An 18,724-nucleotide genomic window follows, 5' to 3' on the forward strand; every position below is an offset into this window, starting at 1 on the left:
CGGGCAGGCCAGAGTCTGGCCCATTCCCACGAGAGGGCACTCGGGGAAGGACAGGAGCCTGCCTCCCCCATCTCAGTCTTGCCTCTGGGGGGTGGGTCTGCTCTCTGGAGGCGCATCGGCTGCCTTCTCTCCCTCACCGCCCCTCAGGGCAGTCTCCAGCACCCTGTGGACCCCTCACCGGCAAGCCTCTGCCCAGGGAGTCTGGTTATCTGCCTCCCCCTAGTGCCACAGGAGGGGGTGGGACTCGTCAGGACTCAGGGACCCGGTCCAGGCTGCCCACCCTGCCGGCCCCGCTGTCACACCAGGCGAGGCTTCCCAGGTGGAGCTGTAGTCTGGGCTCACCCTCCGCCCCCCCCCCCCCTGTTTCCGTGTTGGCCTCTGAGAGCCACTGGAAGGGGTGAAGCAATGACAGCCTTCCACCCAGGTTCTGGCTCTCCCTTGAGGGGCCGGGCTCCAGACAGGGGCCTGCAGGGTGGCGGGGAGGAGCCAGCCCGTCCAGGTCTCCCGGATGCCGGGGCCAAACTCTTGCGCCCTCTGCTGGGTCCCTCCCAGCCTCCTGGCCTGCTGGGCGCCCATACAAACCTTCTCCCTCACACACACACACCACACACAGAAGGGAAACCTATAATCAAGACACAAACCCTCCGCTGGTCTCAAAGGACCTGGGGAGCGCACAGGCTGGTGGTGGCCCCGGGGGTGGGAGCTTCTGGAGAATGGGCCATGCCAGGTCTACGTGGTGCTCAGGAGGGTCTGGGACTGGGACCTCTGCTTGCACCAGCCTCTCCTTGGGGCCTGGCCTGTCTGAGGGTGGGACTCGAGGGTCCCTGCCTCTTGGTCCTCCTGAAGTGTCCTGAGAAAACCCCACTGAAGAACAAACATGAAAGCAGTAAAGGACAGGGGCTGAGGTGCCTGGAGGGGTCCGGGAAGAGGCCGCAGCTTCAAATGCTAGAGCCTTGGGACACTCAGCAAATGGCCTCGGCTTGTCACAGCCTGGTCAGGAGCAAGGAACCACCACGGGTTAGAAATTGTCTCTCCACTGGGGAAAGTGAGGCTCAGGAGGGACTGGCCCACAGTCCCGAGTAGGACACCGTTACAGAAGCCAGGGCTCAAAGCCAGGCTGGCTGATTCCAAAGTCTATGATCTTTACCATAATGCCAAGGAAGAAAATGCAGACCATCCCCGGGACAGGTCCCCAGGATGGCATCCTGAGTGAGCACACATGCACCACCCGTCCAGATGGGGACACCCAGCAGCCCTCCTTGTCCATTGGGAGGTGGAGGGGGGCAGCTGTGGGCCATCACTCATTCATTCAACAAAGGCTTACTGAGCACCTACTATGTGCCAGGCACAGGCTGGGCTCTGGAGGTTGGTCAGGGACCCCTCAGAGAGGGGCAGTAGGGTAGGCAGACACGAGGGGATGGTCAGGATTTGGGGAGATGGGGGAGGCTCCCCTAGCAGGTCTCCAAGGGTGCTGGGGAGAGCCAGGCAGGAAGGGTCCCTCAGTAGCCGAGGCCCAGCTGAGCCTATTCCACTGCCACCCTGGGCAGGTGTGTAAGGGCTGAGGCCACTCCCTGATGATGTTATTAGCTGTGTCGGGAGCATATGGTCCGTGGACATGAGACCTGAAATATTATTTACTTCAGGGCAGAGGACACTCACTGACTCCCATGCAAGCTGGGTCTGGCACGACTCTTCCTGATTGATAGGCCTTTCAGGAAACAAAGACCACAAGAGAATTCAACATGCTCCTGGCTCGGGGCCAAGCCAGCCTCCTCTCCTATGCTTTGTCGAGTGTGTCTTTTTGTCTGCCTTCACCACTCGCAGGTGCCTCTGCCTGTGTTTGTGGTGTGTGTGTGTGTGCGCACGCGCGCGCGCACTCACACGCATGCACACACACCCTGCTTTTTCCGAGCCCGGCTCTCCCGGGGGCAGGAAGGAACAAGAGATCTGCTACAGCTTCCCCACAGAACTTTTTCCCTCAGTCCCTTGACTTGGAAGCCAATGTCTGGTATTTTTTGCCAAGCTCAGAGACAGACTAGGGCCTTCTCAAGGTCACACAGCAGGCCAAGGGCAAGGCTGCCGGTGAGGCCAGTTCTCCCTCTTTCCCTGCTCTAGCTACACGGGACCGTGGGGGGTGTCCTGGCCCACAAACTGCTGCCCCAGCTCGGAACTTCCACCTTTTCTCCCCTTCCTCTGCCACGCTCACCTGGGGAATTCCTTCTAGTGACACCAAAGAAGCCCTTTGGGGAAGTGACAGAATTTCTTGGAAAGGGAACCAAAGTTTAGAGTTCTAGGGGCAAACAGCAACCAGGAGAACCTGGGAGCTTCTGGGGGTTGGGGGAGCAGGACTGAGGGAGGTCACACAGGGTGGGAACAGGCAGGCCAAACAACTGGAAACATAGGTGCCAAATCAGAGCTGCCCCCCACCCCCCACCCCAGGCAGCTCCTTCCAGGCACCAAGCCCATTCACAGCTGCAGAGACAACCCCTCGTTCAGGTCTCCCCCGCCACTCCCCTAGCCCCTCCAGTGTCGAGGCCGAAGCCCTGGGCACCCAGGTTCCAAGTTCTAAGTAGGCTGGCTTCCCAAGTACTGGGTGGCTCAACGTGAAGGGTCTCCAGGCTGGGAGGGGGGCGCACAGGCAGAGCCGGGGCTTTCTTCCCTTGGCTGGGCCACGCCGGGCTCAGTGCTGCCCTCCCGCGGCCGTGGATGGAGGCTGCCGTGCTCCTGGTTCCCAGGCCCTATCTGATCCATCTTCCCAGCCGGGGGGACTCAGGGCCACCCCAGGACAGGGCCTGGTGGCTGTGGCATTTGGCTCTGATCTCCGCTGGCCCAGCGTGTGTCAGGCGGAGGATGAAGAATGGGCCCGCCGCTGCCGCCCCAGAGGCCTCTGCTGAATTGCAGTTCAGAGCTCAGCTGCCTGGGGCTGCAGATCGACAGGGAGGCCATTAATCTCTCCAGCAGCAGCCCTGCCCTGAGCAAGAAGGGGGGGGGGGGGTGCTCGGGGAAGACTCAGCTCTGCTCTCTGCTCCAGGACCTCTTCAGCACTCCCTCTGAGAGAGGCAGGACCAGAGTAGATGCTCAAGGTGGGTTCTTTGGGGCACCCCCTCCTCGCTCAGCCCGGCAGAGTTTGGGATTGCTGGGGATGAGGGGGGAGTCTCCCAAGGTCCCAGAGTTTTGAAAAATCAGAGGCACAGGGCAGGGGCATCCTCACTCTGGAAAGATCAACACCTGTAGGTTCCAGGGACCAGCCAGTCCAAGCCTCCAGTCCCTTGGACGGGGAAACCAAGGCCAGGGAGGAGAGCTTCCCCACCATGGGCCACCTAGGCCGAGTGTCCAAGAGGGGATCTCCTGCCCCCCCCAACCCCACACATATGTGAGCTCCCCATGCCCAAATGGACAGAGGCTGGGGGAGAGTGAGCGGGGGTGCTCGAGCCTGGGACAGGACGACACTAACTGATGGGGTCACCAGTAATACTGCCCCATCCTGACCTCGTCCCCAGCTCTTCTTGTGCTCGGAGGTTGGTGGGGAAAGGCCAGGGTAGGGCAGGCTCAGGAGAAGACCCCAGGGCCCTCGTGGCCAAGGCCAGTGCGTACCTTTTATGTCTTGAAATCACCCTCATGCGGGAGCTGGGGTGAGGCCACCGCCAGGGCAGGCTGCTGCTGTCTGCCCCCTCCCCAGACTGTGAAGCAGACCAAGTTTTCTGGGGCCTTGAGTCTCCACTTCCTGTCTGTTCCCCGCCCCTCCTCCCATTCTCCTAGCTGGGCTCACCTAGTGGGCCAATCACCTGCAGCTTCACCTCCAAAACCGATTATCCTGGGGGTGGCGTTAAACACCACCAGCAGCTCATCAGTTAAGGCAGAAGCCCTGGGGCCCAGTCTCTGCTGGTCACAGCCGCCCAGACAACAAGCCAACCTCTCCCACCTGCCGCCCCACAGACGTCACTGCTCAGCGCCTCTGCCTCTCTCAGGTCCTGCTCATGACATTGATTAGCTCCAACTATGAGAGGCTTCGTGGTTACCCCAAGCGCCGGGAACAAAGTTCAGACCACATGATCACTGCCATCCAGCAGCGAGGGCTCGAGACCCCCAGCCCAGAATCACCCCAGAACAGGACAAGGGATACGCCTGAGGGGTGTGTAAACAGATTGAGAAGAGTTCCAAGCTCCTCCCTCCCCACCCCCCGAAACCCAGGGCACGGGGCAGATCTTTCAGAGGGCCCTAACGTCTGTGAAGGGCTCCAGGCGCTGGAAAGAGGAGTTGAAAACGCCAAATTGGAAGGAGCTTTAAGACTAAAACGCATGCTCCCTCTGGTGTTGACAATGGAAATTGCATCCCCTCAGACGAGGGTTTGTTGCGTTGGGTGACGGGGTCATTCATCCAATCATTCCCAGGCTTGGTTGTTCTTTGTGACCCAATTTGTGTCCGAGTTGTGAAAAATCCCAGAGTGAAGTGAAAGCTCAGTAGTTCCCAGTGCATGTGACCTTTGTGGAGAGGGAAGGGAAAGTTTACAGGAAGGCCCTGTACCACAAATAGGTCACAGACCTCAGAATGGCACTTAGCTCTGTGGTTCTCAGCCCTGGCTACTCTCCGGGGCCACCTGGGCGCTTTCGTGGGCTCCACCCCAAGAGTCTTAGTCAATAGGTCCAGAGGGAATGCTGCGTGTCTGGTGGTCCAAACAGCACCCTGGGTTCTCTGGGGTCGATAATCTGGGACCCAAAGTAGCCTCCCATCTGACAAGGGTGAAGGGTGTACAGCAGGGGTGGAGAGCAGAGTAGTTCCCCTGGGACCATCCTCCCTGTGGAGCAGCTAGAATGTCCCTCCTAGCTGGCCTCCTCAGAGGTCTGTGTATAGAACATTCTAGAAGTATGACTCCTTTCCACTGCTCTGGACCACAGACCTGCAACACCGCCTCCTCCTGTCTTGCTGTTGTATCCAAGAGGCTTCAGGAGCAAACCCCCAGGAAAGTGCCCCTGGCTGGACGCACCCCATTCCATTTCATCTCTCCCACCATCATGGACAGGTCAAGTACACGCTCCAGCTTGTGTATGGAAATACTGAATTCTATTTAGGGGTGTGGCCTGTCACATTTTGTCTTTGGGGAGCCCACGTTTGGAGCAGGGGGTCGCAAAGACCTTGGCCTCGAGGTGTAAGTAGCCAGGCCCTTTAACTCTTTCCTCTGCTTTCTAAGCCCACAGGTGGTCAGTGGGGATCTGTCTGCCACCCCAGGTGTCAGTGAGAAGAGTGCTGGAATGGGAGCCAGAGACCTGGTTTCTAGCTCTGGCCCTGATACGGGCTGGCTCTGTCACCTGGACAAGTCCCTGCCTTTCCCAGGGTCTCAGTTTCCCTTTCTGAGAAGTGAAGCTTAACTATTTTGCACGTGGTGGCCTACTCTGCCTGTGGCCCCCAAACTACCCTATTCGTTTTAAATTTTAAAATCTTTAAAAAATGTTTATTCTAACTATCTTCCACACCCAACGTGAGGCTTGAACCCATGACCCCCCTGTTCATGGTAAACTCCACTCACCTGAGGCTGCCCGGGGTTCTCCTGCCAAGCTCTCCCCTCCCCTCCCTGGCAGGCTTACAAACCCAGATGAGGAAAATGGACACTAGGTGGTGCCATGATCCAGGCACCCGTCCTTTCCTCAGGGAAGAGTTGCAGAGGAAGATGGGCTCCTTCTGAGTCCAGCGCCACAAGGGGGCCACAGGCTTCAGGAAGTCAGGCTCTGGTCTGAGAGGCAGCCTGATGCCATCGTGGCTCCAGCTGCCTGTGGCTGGGTGCCTGCCAGAGTGGACAGGGCTGGAGGAGAGGGTATGCAGGGTACCCAGGTCCTCACCCTCCCTGTCCACTCCCTGGCCCTGGGCTCAACCAAGGCAGCACCCAGATGGGTGGAGGAGAACAGGTGCAACGGCGGTCCCCAAGCCCCAAGAGTGGAAAGGGAGTGGCCTGAGCTTAGCACCAGGGTCAGGAGGTGGGTAGGGAGAGAGCGTGAGCCGAGGCACCCACCAGCCCCCCACAGATCCACCCATCTTGGCATGCAGGTGCTCGGGGAGGTGGCATCCTGTGGTCACAAACAGCTACAACTTCGGCTGCTCAGGGCGCAAGTGCAGGAACTCCCAGCAGAGAGCTCCAGCAGCAGCACCCTGGGCCTGTGTAGATAGCCCAGCAGCACCCAGTTGTCATTGACCTTCAGGCTTCCTGGCTTTCTCTCTGCCTGGCGTTCGGAAGGCAGGCTGAGTCCTCGGTTCTTGGGGCTCCTCGCAATTCAGAGGGCAGGCAGAGGCCTGCGGATGGTGGTACTGAACTCCCTGTCCAAGGAGGCAAGGGCACCTGAGCAGCTCATTGAAAACCAAGAGACCAGACTGTATCGTACTCCAGCTCGGAGAGGCGAGTCGGTCATGGCAGGTACGGGAGCGGAGGAGGGAGGAAGGCAGGCCAGGGAAGGAGCTGTCTCTGAGGCTCGCTTTATTATTAACAGGAGGCGGCCTGGGGTGGGAGGAGGCCATGCAAACCCAGGGGTCACATGGAGCTTGGCGCTTCCTTCAGCCTGAGGGCCTTGGCAGTGCTGGGGACAAAGGTCTACAGCTCAGGGAAGTCTTCCCAAGGTCCCCCCTGCAGCCGGGACACAGCTGACTCTGCAAAGACAAAGACAGGCTCTAGGTAGCAATGGCAGCAAGGAGTAGGGATTTTTCTTTTATTCCTTATTCATCTCATTTTTCTCTTTGCCCCCCTGCCGTGGCCACACACACCATGCCAGGCACTCGGCCATCAATGGAAAAACCAAAGTGGGTAGCAGACCAACTGGCTGGTGGCCAGTAGACCCCGAAATCCTCCCTGGCTCCGTCCCAAGCTCTGCCTGATTTCTCCAGGGCCCTCCCTGGCTCCCGGCTCACCTGTGCCTCCCCCCACTTACCCGTCATTACAGATCGTCACCATTGACTTGCCTGGGGTTGGGGAGGGGAAAAGAGGGAAGACATCAGAGGAGGAGGTCACCAGTCTCAGGGTCCCTAAGGTCAGGGACCCCGCCTCACAGGCTTTGGAGAAGAAAATCCTTGGCCTGTGCCTCTTTTCCCCCCAGTGTCCCCATCGCATTCAGGGACCCTAGGCCGGCACTCACCGGTGCTTCTTTTTGCCCCCACAGCGGAGTCTTTTGCCTTGAAGAGAAAGGAGATGAGTTTCCATCAACTTCTTGCTTCCAGGGAGAGCGTCTCTGCCCTGAAGAGGGCAGCACGGTAGCCTCTACTCCCTCCTTCCCACCAGAGCCACAGGGGACCATTTCTGTCCTTATACAGGGCTGGACCATAAGCATTCTGTTAGCCCGTCTGTTAGTCAGTCAACAAACATTTGCTGCAGCCACTCCATGGTAGACTGTGAGCTCACCGAGAGCAATGGCCAAGCCTGGGCCATGGCAGGGCCCCCGGCACAGAGCTGAGCACACAGTAGCTGCTCCATATGCTCTTAGAGGAGGAGGACTGCAAGTCCAGAGCCAAGATCTCTGCTCAGGCCTGTCTGCCTCCTGCGCTTGTGTGCTCGACCTCGACACAGTGCCGCCCACAAGACACTTCCAGCTGAGCTGGGGAGAGCGGCTGTGTCTGCAGACAGAAGCCCCCCAGTGGAATGGCCCCAACCATGGAGGCGTTAGAATCCCAGGATTGTGTTTCTGTGTACTTTTCTTCTGGTTGTACCTAACCAAGTCAATAAGCATTCACTAAGCCCCTGCTGTGTACCGGCTAGGACTGGGAGATACGCAAGGACGCTTCTCTCCTCCAGAACACTCCAGGCCTATACCTGAGTGCTTCCTTGGCTGCCGTGCTAGCCCAAACTTTATGAGATAAGTTGGATCATCCCTATTTAACAGATGAGCTAACAAGCCCAGGGAGTTAGGGATCCGCACCCAGTAAACTAGCAGGGGGCTCAAATGCCTCTGGCTCCCAGCCACACTTGCTCTCCAGCAGTCTGTGGGGTGGGCTGGGGTAGGCGGGTGGACCCTGGGTTCAGCTGAGTAGACTCTGCTTCTGGCTGGCTGTGGAACCCTGGGCAACTGGCTGCACCTGTCAGGATGGGTAGCTTTCCCATGGGACAGTAGTGATCATCCCTCAGAGCTGCCGAGATTAAATGGACTGAGATGTTGCTCACACCAAGAAAGGAAAGTGCCCAGATCTGGCCAAGGGAGATATCCTGTGGGGGTTGGTTCCCCTCCCTGGCTTGAACCCCGTGTACACTGGAGGGTCCCTGGCTGGCTGGATGCAGCCAGCTCTCCCCTCCGCACCTCCACCCTGGGCCGCCAGAGGGCGCACTGGAGGGAACGGAAACTTCCTTTGTGTGACCCAAGGACCAGGCAGGGAGGCGTCCCATGAAGCCTGTGTCCATCAGAGTGTGGGTCAGTTCCCACATCTCGCATGGGGGAATGGAGGGGACCGGAGAGACTCACTTCCCTTCTGGGATCTGGGAAGAGGGTGAGAGGGCTTTCCCCCACCCCTGGGGAACCCCTGATCAGTGGCTTTGAAAAGACATATGGCCCCGTGCAGCAGCCCCTTCCGGCAGCCCACTTACTGAGGATGATAATGAGCCCCACGACGAAGGCCAGGGCAGCAAAGATGAGGCCCCCTTTGCGGACAGTCTCATAGTCTGAGAAAGGAGAGGGCAAGGAGGTGGGATGGGTCTACCCAGGCACCCCTCCCACAACCCACCCCTGCAGCAGCCCCAGGCTACCAGAGGAAGATGGCCACCGTAACCAGGGGATGCCAGGAAGCAGGGTCTGTGGGGGATAGCAGGCTCGGGAAGGGTGGGGAAGGGGAACCACCAGGCTTACCGTAGTAGAATGGGTCCACTTCCCCCTTGGGGCTGCCACCTGAGGACAGAGCCAGAGGCAGGGTGAGCCAGCCACAGAAACAGTGGAACTCCCATCCTTCCCTCCCAGCCTCCCCAAGAGTCTAAGTGGGCAAGAGGAGGCTGGTGGGCCTGCTAAGGCCACCGCCAGTGGGGGCATCTGTCCTAGGCCACCTTGGAAGCCGTCCACTTGGGACCAAACACCAAGCATCCAAACAGGATGCTGGGCTGCCTGGGGGGCCTCCAGCAACTCTTGGAGGGTTGCATCTTTCCTCCCCTTGCTTCCTGCTACGGTAGGCCAGGCCATGGGAGACATTTCCCATTGAACTCATCATTAGCCTCGCTCCACGTGACTAGTCCATGGCAAGATGTGTCGCAAATGCTTGTGGAATGAATGAACGGAGGGGTCCTTCACTTCCACTGACCAGAAGGAGAAAACTGAACGGGTTTAAAGTCCCCCATGAGAGTTAGGGGCAGAACTGGGTCTTGGACTCAGGTTTCTGGATTCTTCTCTCTTAGGTTTCCATCCTCAAGGGGAAGCAAATTCTTTTAAGAAACATTAATATTGGGGCACCTGGGTGACTGAGTGGGTTAAAGCCTCTGCCTTCAGCTCAGGTCATGATCTCAGGATCCTGGGATCAAGCCCCACATTGGGCTCTCTGCTCACCAGGGAGCCTGCTTCCACCTCTCTGCCTGCCTCTCTGCCTACTTGTGATCTCTGTCAAGTATATAAATAAAATCTTAAAAAAAAAAAAAAAAGAAAGAAAGAAACATTAATATATACTGTTTTCCACGTGCCAGGGGAAGGCTAACAAAACATGAGCTCTTTTTATCGTCATAAGCACCCGTGAAGCACTGATGAGATTCCAGTACAATCCCTAGAAGCTGGAGGCACAGAGAGGTTAAGTAATGCCCTCACAGTAACACAGCATAAAAGGGAGAGCTGGGATTTGAACCCAGGCAATAGGCTGCTAAGAATCTAGGTACCTAGCCCCTTTGCTACATTGCCTCTCAGATGGTCAGAAGGCACAAAACATTTCAAGGCCTCGTATGGCCCAGTCCCTGGCCTCCTGTGCCGTTAGCCCACCCAAGCTGGAGCTGCTCAGCACCAGAGGTCACAGCTCTGCCCTCCAGCCCCGGAAACTGAGCACATTGGCCTTTGGGTAGCCCGAGGGTGCCTGGCCAGGGCTTTGCTGCCATGGTGGAGGGTGGCCCCCCTTGCCTACCCTGCTCAAGCCTCATCTTGGCACCAAGGAGGCAGTGTCTGAGGTAGAAATCAGTACCTCCCAGGTTGTGCTGAACAGTGCCCTGTGGGGTGGGGGACCTGAGGAACCCAGTTGTCCCCAGTGCAGCCTCCCTTGCCAGAAGGGGCCAGTGCTTGGGCCTCTAGGGAGGACTATGGGGACCCAGGACGCATCCCCATGTGGGAGCCCATCAATCTTGTCTCCCGGATTCAGTTCAGGTCTTGTTCAAGGTGACACGGAGAGTTAGCCCCAGAGCCATGACTAGACAGGTGGCTCCCGTCACCACACCGAGAAACCGCCTCCTTCCTCATCCCTTGTCTTGAGCCATTCCCCACCCAAACCCTCATCTTTTCCAGGTCCGGCTCAAAGCCCACCACAGTCAACAGAGGCCCCTGTTGGCCTCCAGGCCCAAGTCACCCCTGTCACGGGATCCTTCTGGGGGTGTCCCACACTGTGGGGCTCTGGCCCCAAAGCCAGCCTAACTCCCTTCCCCTCCTGCTCTGAGCTCAGGTAGTTTGGAAAGATACACTGACCTAGGACAGGTGCAAGTCCTATCGTCAAGAGGAGAGCTCATCCCTGGCCCAACCCCCAGCTCTAACCTGGCACCCCAGGTCTTGCCATTCAAGCTATATAGCTATATTCCTTCAGACTTAGCACAGCATCCCCTTTGCAAAGTAATTGTTTCTGAAATTGTCTAAAGAGGCTGGCAAGTTTGGGGGAGGGGTGCTGGGGTCTCTGGAAGGCAAGGGTTCCAGGGGTCCAGCTCATCCCTCCAAAAGTGGTCCAAGGAGAGGCCACCGCCTGCTTCACGCACGTACACGCACACTCACCGTCACCCGTTGCGGACCCTGCCATTCCCCTAGCAGACTGGGCTGGTCCCTCTCCTGCTCTGCTCTGGGGAGAATGCCGGGCAGCGGGGAGACCAGGAGTGAGGTGGGGGGTGTTAAACATTAACAGTGCAGGTAATATTTGCCCGAGTCACAAGAGAAGCCCCGGGGTGAGTGGAGGGGCTCCCTCGGAGGCAGGAAGAGGTGCAGGGACAGGCAGGGGCAAGGAGGAGCGAGCCAAATCCCTCCCGAAGGAAATTTCCAGAAAAGGGTTGGGGACCGGTAGGCCAGTGTTCTTCCTCTAGCCGGAGAAGCCGTGGCTGGGGCTGGGGCATGGGGTGGGGGGGAGACGGGGACGTGGGACTTTCAGAATATAGTCAGTGTCCACCAGAGCTTAAGGGGCCACATCGGGAGTCCAGAGACACCCCCATCCCAGCAGCTGCCCACCTCCCCGACCGCTGCGGAGACAAGGGCTTCAGCAGCTACTTCTGACCCGGCACCCAGGGCTTCCCTGAGACCGTCCCCAGGCGCCTGGCCCACCCCCACCTCACCGCCCACCCCAGCCCACCACTGGCTGCTGCTGTCCACGCTTCCAAGGCCGAGCCCCACCCTTCCTGTTGTTTCCTCCACCCCTCGGGGCTGCAGCCTGCGGCTCACAGGCTCACACGCTGCTGTCACAAAGGCTCCAGTCATCCCTAACTAATCCCTCTCTCCCTGCCGCCTCTGGCATTTTCCTTCCACAGGCTGGCTGCTCCCATGCCGGGTTCCCAGGTTTCCCAGCGTTGCGCCATCGGCTCCTTCAGGAAGGGGTTGAGTCGACCACCTGGAGAAGGGCTTGCTTTTCGGACCCACAAGGCACTTTCCTACCTAGTATCCCTTTGTGCCTTGTGTTATTTCCCATTTTACAGATGAGGCAGCTGAGGCCCCGAGTCACACAGCGGGGGAGGGGTGTGTTGGAGGATCCACAGGCAGGCCTTGGGTCTTGGGCATCAGGTGCTTTCCCACACCTCCCACACCTCCCACACCTCCGAGGCGGCCTCCCAGCTCTGCGGTGGCCTCTTTCACCTTGGAGACCCTTGGGCTGGGTACTCCATGGGGGCTTGCATTCCTGGCTGAGTTCTCGTCCATTGAACGGGCCTCCAGAACAGGCCAATGCTCAGTGGTAGCCACAGGCCCAAAGCCAGCCATCGGCATCCACCGAGGACGGGCTGGTCCTCCCGAAGGGACCTAATCCATCTGTTACTCCCCTTGGGGTGGTTGCAGGGGATCAAGGTTTGAGTTCATTTCCTGGCCCCTCCACCTGCTAAGTAAATGGCCTCTGCCCAGTTACTGAACTTCTCTGTGCCTCAGTCTTCTCATCTGTGAAATGGGAGTACTCCCTGCCTCAGGGAGTTGTCGTGAGTTGTGAAGAGCAGGGCACACAGCCTGGGACACAGCTAGTGTCACTGTTGTCACTGTCGCATCTGTGCTCACCGCAAAATAAAGGGCGCTCAGCTTCTGTTGAACATTAACCGTTGGATGCAGGAAAGCCAACCCCCTCCAGCGAAAATCAGCATGGGGTGGGGTGGGGGGGTGAGGTAGAGAACATCACCGCTGCGACCAGAAGCACTGACACCCATTCTGCTCTCCGCTTTCAGAGCTGAGGGATGAATATTCATAAGAATGATACAGCCCAGCTAATGCTTAGTCGGGGCTGACCCTGTGTCAGGCTCTTTACTTATTTATTTAAAAAAAAAAAAAGATTTTATTTATTTATTTGACAGAGATCACAAGTAGGCAGCGAGGCAGGCAGAGAGAGAGAGGAGGAAGCAGCCTCCCTGCTGAGCAGAGACCTGATGCAGGGCTCGATCCCAGGACCCTGGGATCATGACCTGAGCTGAAGGCAGAGGCTTAACCCACTGAGCCACCCAGGCACCCCTCTTTACTTATTTTTAAGATTTATTTATTTTGAGAGAGAGAGCGAGAGCAAGGAAGCAAGTATGCCTGAGTCAGAGGGAGAGGGAGAGAGACTTCCAAGCGGACTCCCTGTGAGCACGGAGTCCACGTGGGGCTGGATATCCCAGCCCCGAGATCACAACCCAAGCCGAAACCAAGAGTCAGATGCTTCACCAACGGCACCACCCAGGGGCCCCTTGTCAGGCTCTCCATAGACACTGCCCCCACTGGACCCGTGTTTGCTCCATTCTACAGATGAAGAAGCTGAGGCTGATCATTTGCTCCCTGCAACGACCACTGGGGGCGGCCAGGAGGCCCACTGGGCAGACCAAAAAGATGGAGGGCAAGGAGCTCGAGGGATTGGCCTGCAACATCCTGATAGTGACAAAACCAGGTCTAGAAATCCAGACCCCCAAGGCGGTGCTCCCAAAGCTACTGCTGCTCTCCACACAGGACGCCAGGTGTCCCTTACTACATGTTCTCTCGGTAGCTTAGTGCCTTCTGTCTGTCTTTGTAAGCTACTGCGGATTCTAGGTGCAATAGTGGATATAAAAATGGGTGGAAAGGATGGGTAGATAGATAGATGGAGGGAGGGAAGGAGGCAGAGGGGCAGAGATAGAGGCAGAAATAGGAAAACAAGTTGTTATCTGCATTTTAAACTCTACATGCAAGGCCCTGTTCTGAGCACCTAATAAGAATTAAGCCATGTAGGGGCACCTGGGTGGCTCAGCTGGTTAAGTGGTTGCCTTCAGCTCAGGTTATGATCCCAGGGTCTTGGGATCGAACCCCATGTCAGGCTTCCTGCTCAGTGGGGAGCCTGCTTCTCTCTCGCTCTCTCTGCCTCTGTGTGTCAAATAAATAAATAAAATCTTAAAAAAAAAAAAAAGAATTAAGCCATGTAATCATCACAACAGCCCTGAGGTAAGGAAGCCCTCATCAGCATCCCCATTTCATAGATGAGGCACTGAGGCACAGAGTCAGGTAAACAAGATTTGAACCCAGCAGCCTGGCTTTAGAATTCCTGCAGATGGACAGGTGGCTAGACAGACAGACCGAAAAGGAGGCTGTTGGACAAGCGGTCTTCCTAGTTCCTGCAGCTCCGAGATGCTCAGGGCAGAGATCCCCCCCACACCCAGGACTCTACCTTGAGATGCCCTTGTTTAGAAATCCTGCCTTTCCTGGCTTCCGCTTTCCCTGCCCTTTTGGGGGAGCAGGCGGCTGCACCTGAAAGTGAGGAGGGGGACACCTGTGTCTGAGTCTGAGTAGGCGGGAGGCAGGGGGTTCAGGGAACTCACCCAGGTACCACCTGTCCATGGCAGGAGCCGCAGGCGTGTCCTTGGTGGCAGAGAGCAGCGAGGTGCTGGTTGCCGAGGGCCTGGCTGGAAAGTGTGGCCCTCCCTCCCTCCCTCCACACCTCATCGGGGGCCCCTGGGCAGGAAGAGACAGAGTCGGGGAGGAGGGGCTGGCGAGGGAGCCCACACCTTGTGCCTGCCTGCCTGCCTGCCAGCGGGGACGGGCTGGGGCCAGGGATCCCGGCCAGAGAGTCTCTGACTTCCCCCAGAGGAAGGGGGAAGCTGGGAGCCACAGCCACTGGCCCCTCTGCCCCTACAGGAGAGACACTGCAGCGGGTGCCCTCCAGGAAGCCCGAGGTGCCTGCCAAGGTCACCCTAGCGGTGACTGAGGGAGACTCCGACTGCCATTTGTGGGCCCCCCAAGACTTCCCTCAGCTGTACCTCCACCCTCCAGCCCACCGGGCCTCCGCCCGGATTGATCCTGCCCCCGAGTCTCATCCTCAGCTGGGCGTCTCCTGAGATGGGTCAGAATGGCCGCAGCCCTGGGCAGCAGCCCCTGGGCCTGGCAGGGGTCTTTTCAAGGCCCCGCCCAGAGCCTGAGCCCCCAGCTGCAGGTAGTAGGGCCGAGATGGGAAGCAGCTGGGGGCCCGGAGGGCGCACTGGTGTGGAGTGGCTCCATGGCAACCAACCCGGTCTCGCCTGGGACCCTCCCAGGGCAGCCCCCAGTGACTTACCACGGGCTGTGATGTCAGACTGCCCGATGCACCCGGGCAGCCCAGTCGGGAGATAGTAGCAGCCTAACGAGGCCCCTGAGGGCGGCTGGTGGTTGCCAGAGGGGGCACGGCCGGAAGAGGCCGAGTCTTTTGTTCCCCTGCACTTGGGCCTCTGGTGGCCTGGAGCAAGGTGGCCGCAAGCAGGCTGAGTACGGCTCACTCTGGGCCCAGGACCTCCCTCGGTGACTTGGGGGCCACCCTGCTCAGCCACCCCGGAAGGCACACTGAAAAAGCAGGGTTTGGGAGGTGCTGGTTCTGGCCCCCATCTCTGGCCCCCCCCCACTCCAGCCAAACAGAGGACAACTTGCCTCCTATCCCTCCTTAGAGGAATCTCCTGCCCCTGGGCAGGGGGAGGAGATGACTAATAACCCCACAGGGAGCCACCTCCTGGCTGGAAGACTCTGGAAATGTAGAAGGGCAGGCCTGGGAGGTGCATGATCTGGAGGGGCTGAGGTCTGTCCCAAGGACCCCAAGGGTCCTGCCTGCTGGCCGAGCTGCTCCCACGACCCAGCCTTGTCACACGTTCCCAAGTGGAAACTTGCATGTTCTAGACAGCTCAGGGCTGCCGAGCGGAAATTCTCCAAGCCAGGCACTTGGAGAGATCCGGAAATCTCGGGGCTAGATGACGCTTGAAGAAGTTACCTGGTCCAAACGTGTCAGTGGTTTAGAAACGTGAGGATCTCAGCCACAGCCTTTTCATACCCTCCCACAAACACACACATACACACATAGTGTGTCCCCTACCAGCCCCTAATGCTGCAAAAGAAGGCATCTGGATCCCAAATGGAGACCCTGTGTCATGGACTGGCTAACTAGAAAGGGCATCCAAAGCCATCCTACCCATCCCTGTCACTTATAAAGGGCTCACTCTTCCTGCTCCAACCCTTTGAGGGCTCAAAGTGTAAACCATCCTATACTGGCCCCAATGACATCTTTGACCTTGTCTCCAACTTTCCTGTCCCTTCTCTCCACTCCAGCCATACTGATCTCCTTGATGCTCTTCTAACCTTCCAGGCATGCTCCTGCCTCAGGACCTTTGCACTGGCTCTTCCCTCTTCCTGAACATTCTTCCTCCAGAGAGCTTCCTGGCTAACTCCGCTCATGCCTCTCTTCATTGATTGACTCAGAAGACCCTTCCTGGCACCCCAGTCTAAATTGTTCACACCCACTCTGCAATGTCTCAAATCCCTTCTTAGTTTGTTGTGTTTTGGTTTGTTTTCTCCAGGAAAGCAAGGATTTTTGTTGTGTTCATTCTTAGATTCCCAGTGCCTAGAACAGAACCTGGCACATGGTGGACCCCCAGTTCTGTTAAACAAATGAACGTATCCCGGAGGTGAAATCATTTCTCTAGTGGCACAGGAGACCCAGGACCTGCCTAACGCAGACTCTTCCCCTGAAATCCCGTCCTAGAACAAGTAGCAGGAACTAGTTTGCCCCCACGGAGACAGAGTGGGTGGTCGGCAATGGATCCCCCAGAGTCCATCTTGGGGAGACCCCCCCACCCTCTACTTCCCCCAGCATTTTACCCAAAGACCTGAAGCGATTTTCATGAAAGCTATTTCTCCTTTCAGGGGAAGCCCGGGGCTAAGAGTCAAGTAGGGCTACTCTCTCTTGCTCACACCCAAGTCCTCCCTCAGAATTTTTCATGTCCACCTCCAGCTGAGGTCATTGGCCTGGCTGACGCTGGGGACAAGGGAACCCTCCTTCAGCCCATGGCCCACAATGCCCGGCGCACCACCCAGCAGAGCCTCTCTTCCTACGGATCCCTCCATGCAGGAACCGCCCCGTGGGACAGACGCGCCCTGAGTAAGCTGCTTTGCATCCCGACTCTTCGCTGTAGACACTGTGACGCTGGGGAAGGTCGCTTCTCCAGGTCGCCTTCTCCCATGTATACAGTGAGTTGAAGCACCTACCTTGAGTGGTTCTTGTAGGAATTGAGATGACGTGGGTAAAAACCTGGCCAGAGAAGGTCCTCATGAATGTGAACTTCATTCTCCTCCCCGGAGGTGACCGTCTAGGAGGCAAGGACCCTCACTGCAGTCCCTTCCCTGGGCCCAGTCCCTTGCCAAGGCGTCTCGGAGGCAGTTTCCAGAGCACCCTCCCCTCCCGACCGTCCACCACCCACCCCGCACCCCCAACCTTCCTCTCCTCCCCACACCTGCACAGCACCGCTGGCTGCTGCTGGGGTCCAGATGTGCTGCTTCTTTCAGTCTTTCTCAGGATATGGGGCCAAATGGGGTGGGAGTGCTCCTCTGCTGTCTCAGAAAGGCTCTAGGGCAGGCAACCCAACCCCTACGCCCTCCCTTTGTCTGATTATTCTAGGCTGGAGCCAAAGAGGACCACCCAGCCATACTCTGCTTTCCTCCCCAGACCCACAGATCAAGGAGACCTTTGGGAGGTATGGAGAGGTAGCCCCAAGTCCTGGTCCCTCTTCCAGCATGGTCACACCCAGTGGGACAGTGTCCTTGGTCACCATGCCTCAGCACCCCCGCATCTTCCCCAAGCAGTTTTCCAACTGTCCTCTGACTCTTCAGTCTCAGGGCAAAGGTCTGGGTGGTCACTTTTGGGTTGCTGGGATGGGAGGGTGGCATCCTGGGACGTCAGCTGAGCACCGTCCACCTGGTGCTCAAAAACTAGCCAAGAGGTAAAGGCCCGCACCACCACCCCTTCCCAGGAGGAATGTTCCAGCTTCGCCACCCCTGCATGTCTGGGGCCGCACATCAGAGCGCACGGCCTCAGAGTCCAGGCCCCTTGCATTCCTCCCAGTATTGGCTTGCAGCTGGGAAGAAGCCAGAAGCCCCTAGAAAGCCCTGCATCCTGGCTGGGGTTGGTCTGCGGCTGCTGGCATGCGTGGTTCTGCAGTCTCAGCAGGGATGGTGGCAGCTTCCAGGCCCCATCTGGGCTGCCCAGAGGCCCTGAACCCCAAGGAGCGCTGGTGCCTGTCTCCTGCTGTCGCTGCCAATGCCAGGGTCACTGGGGTCTTATAAGGCGAGGCCAGGGGAGGTGGGTCCTGAAGGGTCCATTCCTTAAGTGTTGGCTTTAAGATGACCCGAGTTGTAGGGCACACAGGTCCTGGGAGTTGCCAAAGGGCAATGTACTATGAGAGTCAAGGTCACTGAGGCTTTCTGCTCCCTGAGCTGGCAGGGACGCAGACGTCCTCTTCTGTTTCTACAGCTGCTGGCAAGGGCGAACCTGTTTGACCCACCTCTCCCACAGTGAATACCCTGGAGAGAAATGCATTCTTGACTTTTCTGAGCTTGAACTAGAATAGGGTTTATTCTCTCCAGTGGTGGTCCTTGACCTCCTAGAACTCACATCCCCCCATATCTCTGAAAAGCAGCTGCAGGCCCCGCCACCTCCAGGACCAAGCCCACCCTCTCTGCTCCTGCCCTTCCTCCGTGACCTTCTGGATTATCCTGGTGTGGCCCAAATGACCACCTCTGGCTTTGTGCCCATCTTTGTCATTTATTTCACAGATGGCCGAGTCTGGCCTATCGCAAGAACTCAGCTCAGGGTGTCTGTTAAATGGCTGCGTCTTCTCAAAATCCGGTGCCCAGAAATCCTCACTTGGTAAGAGTCCCATCCACTTCATGGTTCTCGAGGGTTCCAAAAGAGCTTTAGCTTCCATGAGCTGCTTCATTCCTTCCAGTGACTCAACCAAGCCGCTGTTGTGCTCCCCGTCTTCCAGAGGAGGAAATTGCACTGTAATGTGAGTGAGGCAGAACTCGAACCCAGGTCTGACAGACAGAAGGGGCACCCTGCTACCTCAGAAAGGATGCAAAAGGAAATGATGGTAATATAAATATTAATAATATACTATCTGCAT

At 57.7% G+C, this 18,724-nt stretch overlaps 2 protein-coding genes across 5 annotated transcripts in view; both read right to left on the reverse strand.

Moving 5' to 3' along the window:
* Nucleotides 1-6,446: 6,446 nt before the first annotated feature.
* On the reverse strand, nt 6,447-17,656 carry FXYD2 (FXYD domain containing ion transport regulator 2). Of its 4 annotated transcripts, XM_059181897.1 has the most exons (8): nt 17,288-17,656; nt 16,812-16,912; nt 14,860-15,122; nt 8,811-8,849; nt 8,552-8,626; nt 7,116-7,152; nt 6,912-6,942; nt 6,447-6,633 (listed from the first exon to the last, which is right to left on the reverse strand). In XM_059181897.1, the coding sequence occupies exons 1-7, from the start codon at nt 17,372-17,374 to the stop codon at nt 6,918-6,920; spliced, it is 627 nt and encodes a 208-aa protein (XP_059037880.1). In that variant the 5' UTR covers nt 17,375-17,656; the 3' UTR covers nt 6,447-6,633; nt 6,912-6,917. The 4 variants fall into 4 exon arrangements, with proteins under 4 accessions (XP_059037880.1, XP_059037904.1, XP_059037890.1 ...); XM_059181921.1 differs by lacking the exons at nt 14,860-15,122; nt 17,288-17,656 and adding an exon at nt 17,057-17,181; XM_059181907.1 differs by lacking the exons at nt 14,860-15,122; nt 16,812-16,912; nt 17,288-17,656 and adding an exon at nt 14,129-14,275.
* A 718-nt stretch (nt 17,657-18,374) lies between these two features.
* The window catches only part of FXYD6 (FXYD domain containing ion transport regulator 6), a 34,287-nt gene continuing 33,937 nt past the window's right edge, over nt 18,375-18,724 (reverse strand). Inside the window, exon 7 of the mRNA XM_059181935.1 lies at nt 18,375-18,600. The gene's annotated coding sequence lies outside the window, so the exon portion shown is untranslated. The remainder of the gene's footprint in view (nt 18,601-18,724) is intronic.

Source organism: Mustela lutreola, chromosome 1, assembly GCF_030435805.1.
Source record: "Mustela lutreola isolate mMusLut2 chromosome 1, mMusLut2.pri, whole genome shotgun sequence".
NCBI classification, from domain to species: domain Eukaryota; kingdom Metazoa; phylum Chordata; class Mammalia; order Carnivora; family Mustelidae; genus Mustela; species Mustela lutreola.

Bases quoted from the DNA above. Each gene is read 5' to 3' on its own strand.
- FXYD2 (XM_059181897.1), bottom strand. From the start codon at position 17,374: ATGGTGACCAAGGACACTGTCCCACTGGGTGTGACCATGCTGGAAGAG. The intron at 7,153-8,551 runs GTAAGTGGGCTG...TTTCTCTTCAAG, and splicing joins GGGGCTCATTATCATCCTCA to GCAAAAGACTCCGCTGTGGG. The intron at 6,943-7,115 runs GTGAGTGCCGGC...CCCCAACCCCAG, and splicing joins GGGGGCAAAAAGAAGCACCG to GCAAGTCAATGGTGACGATC.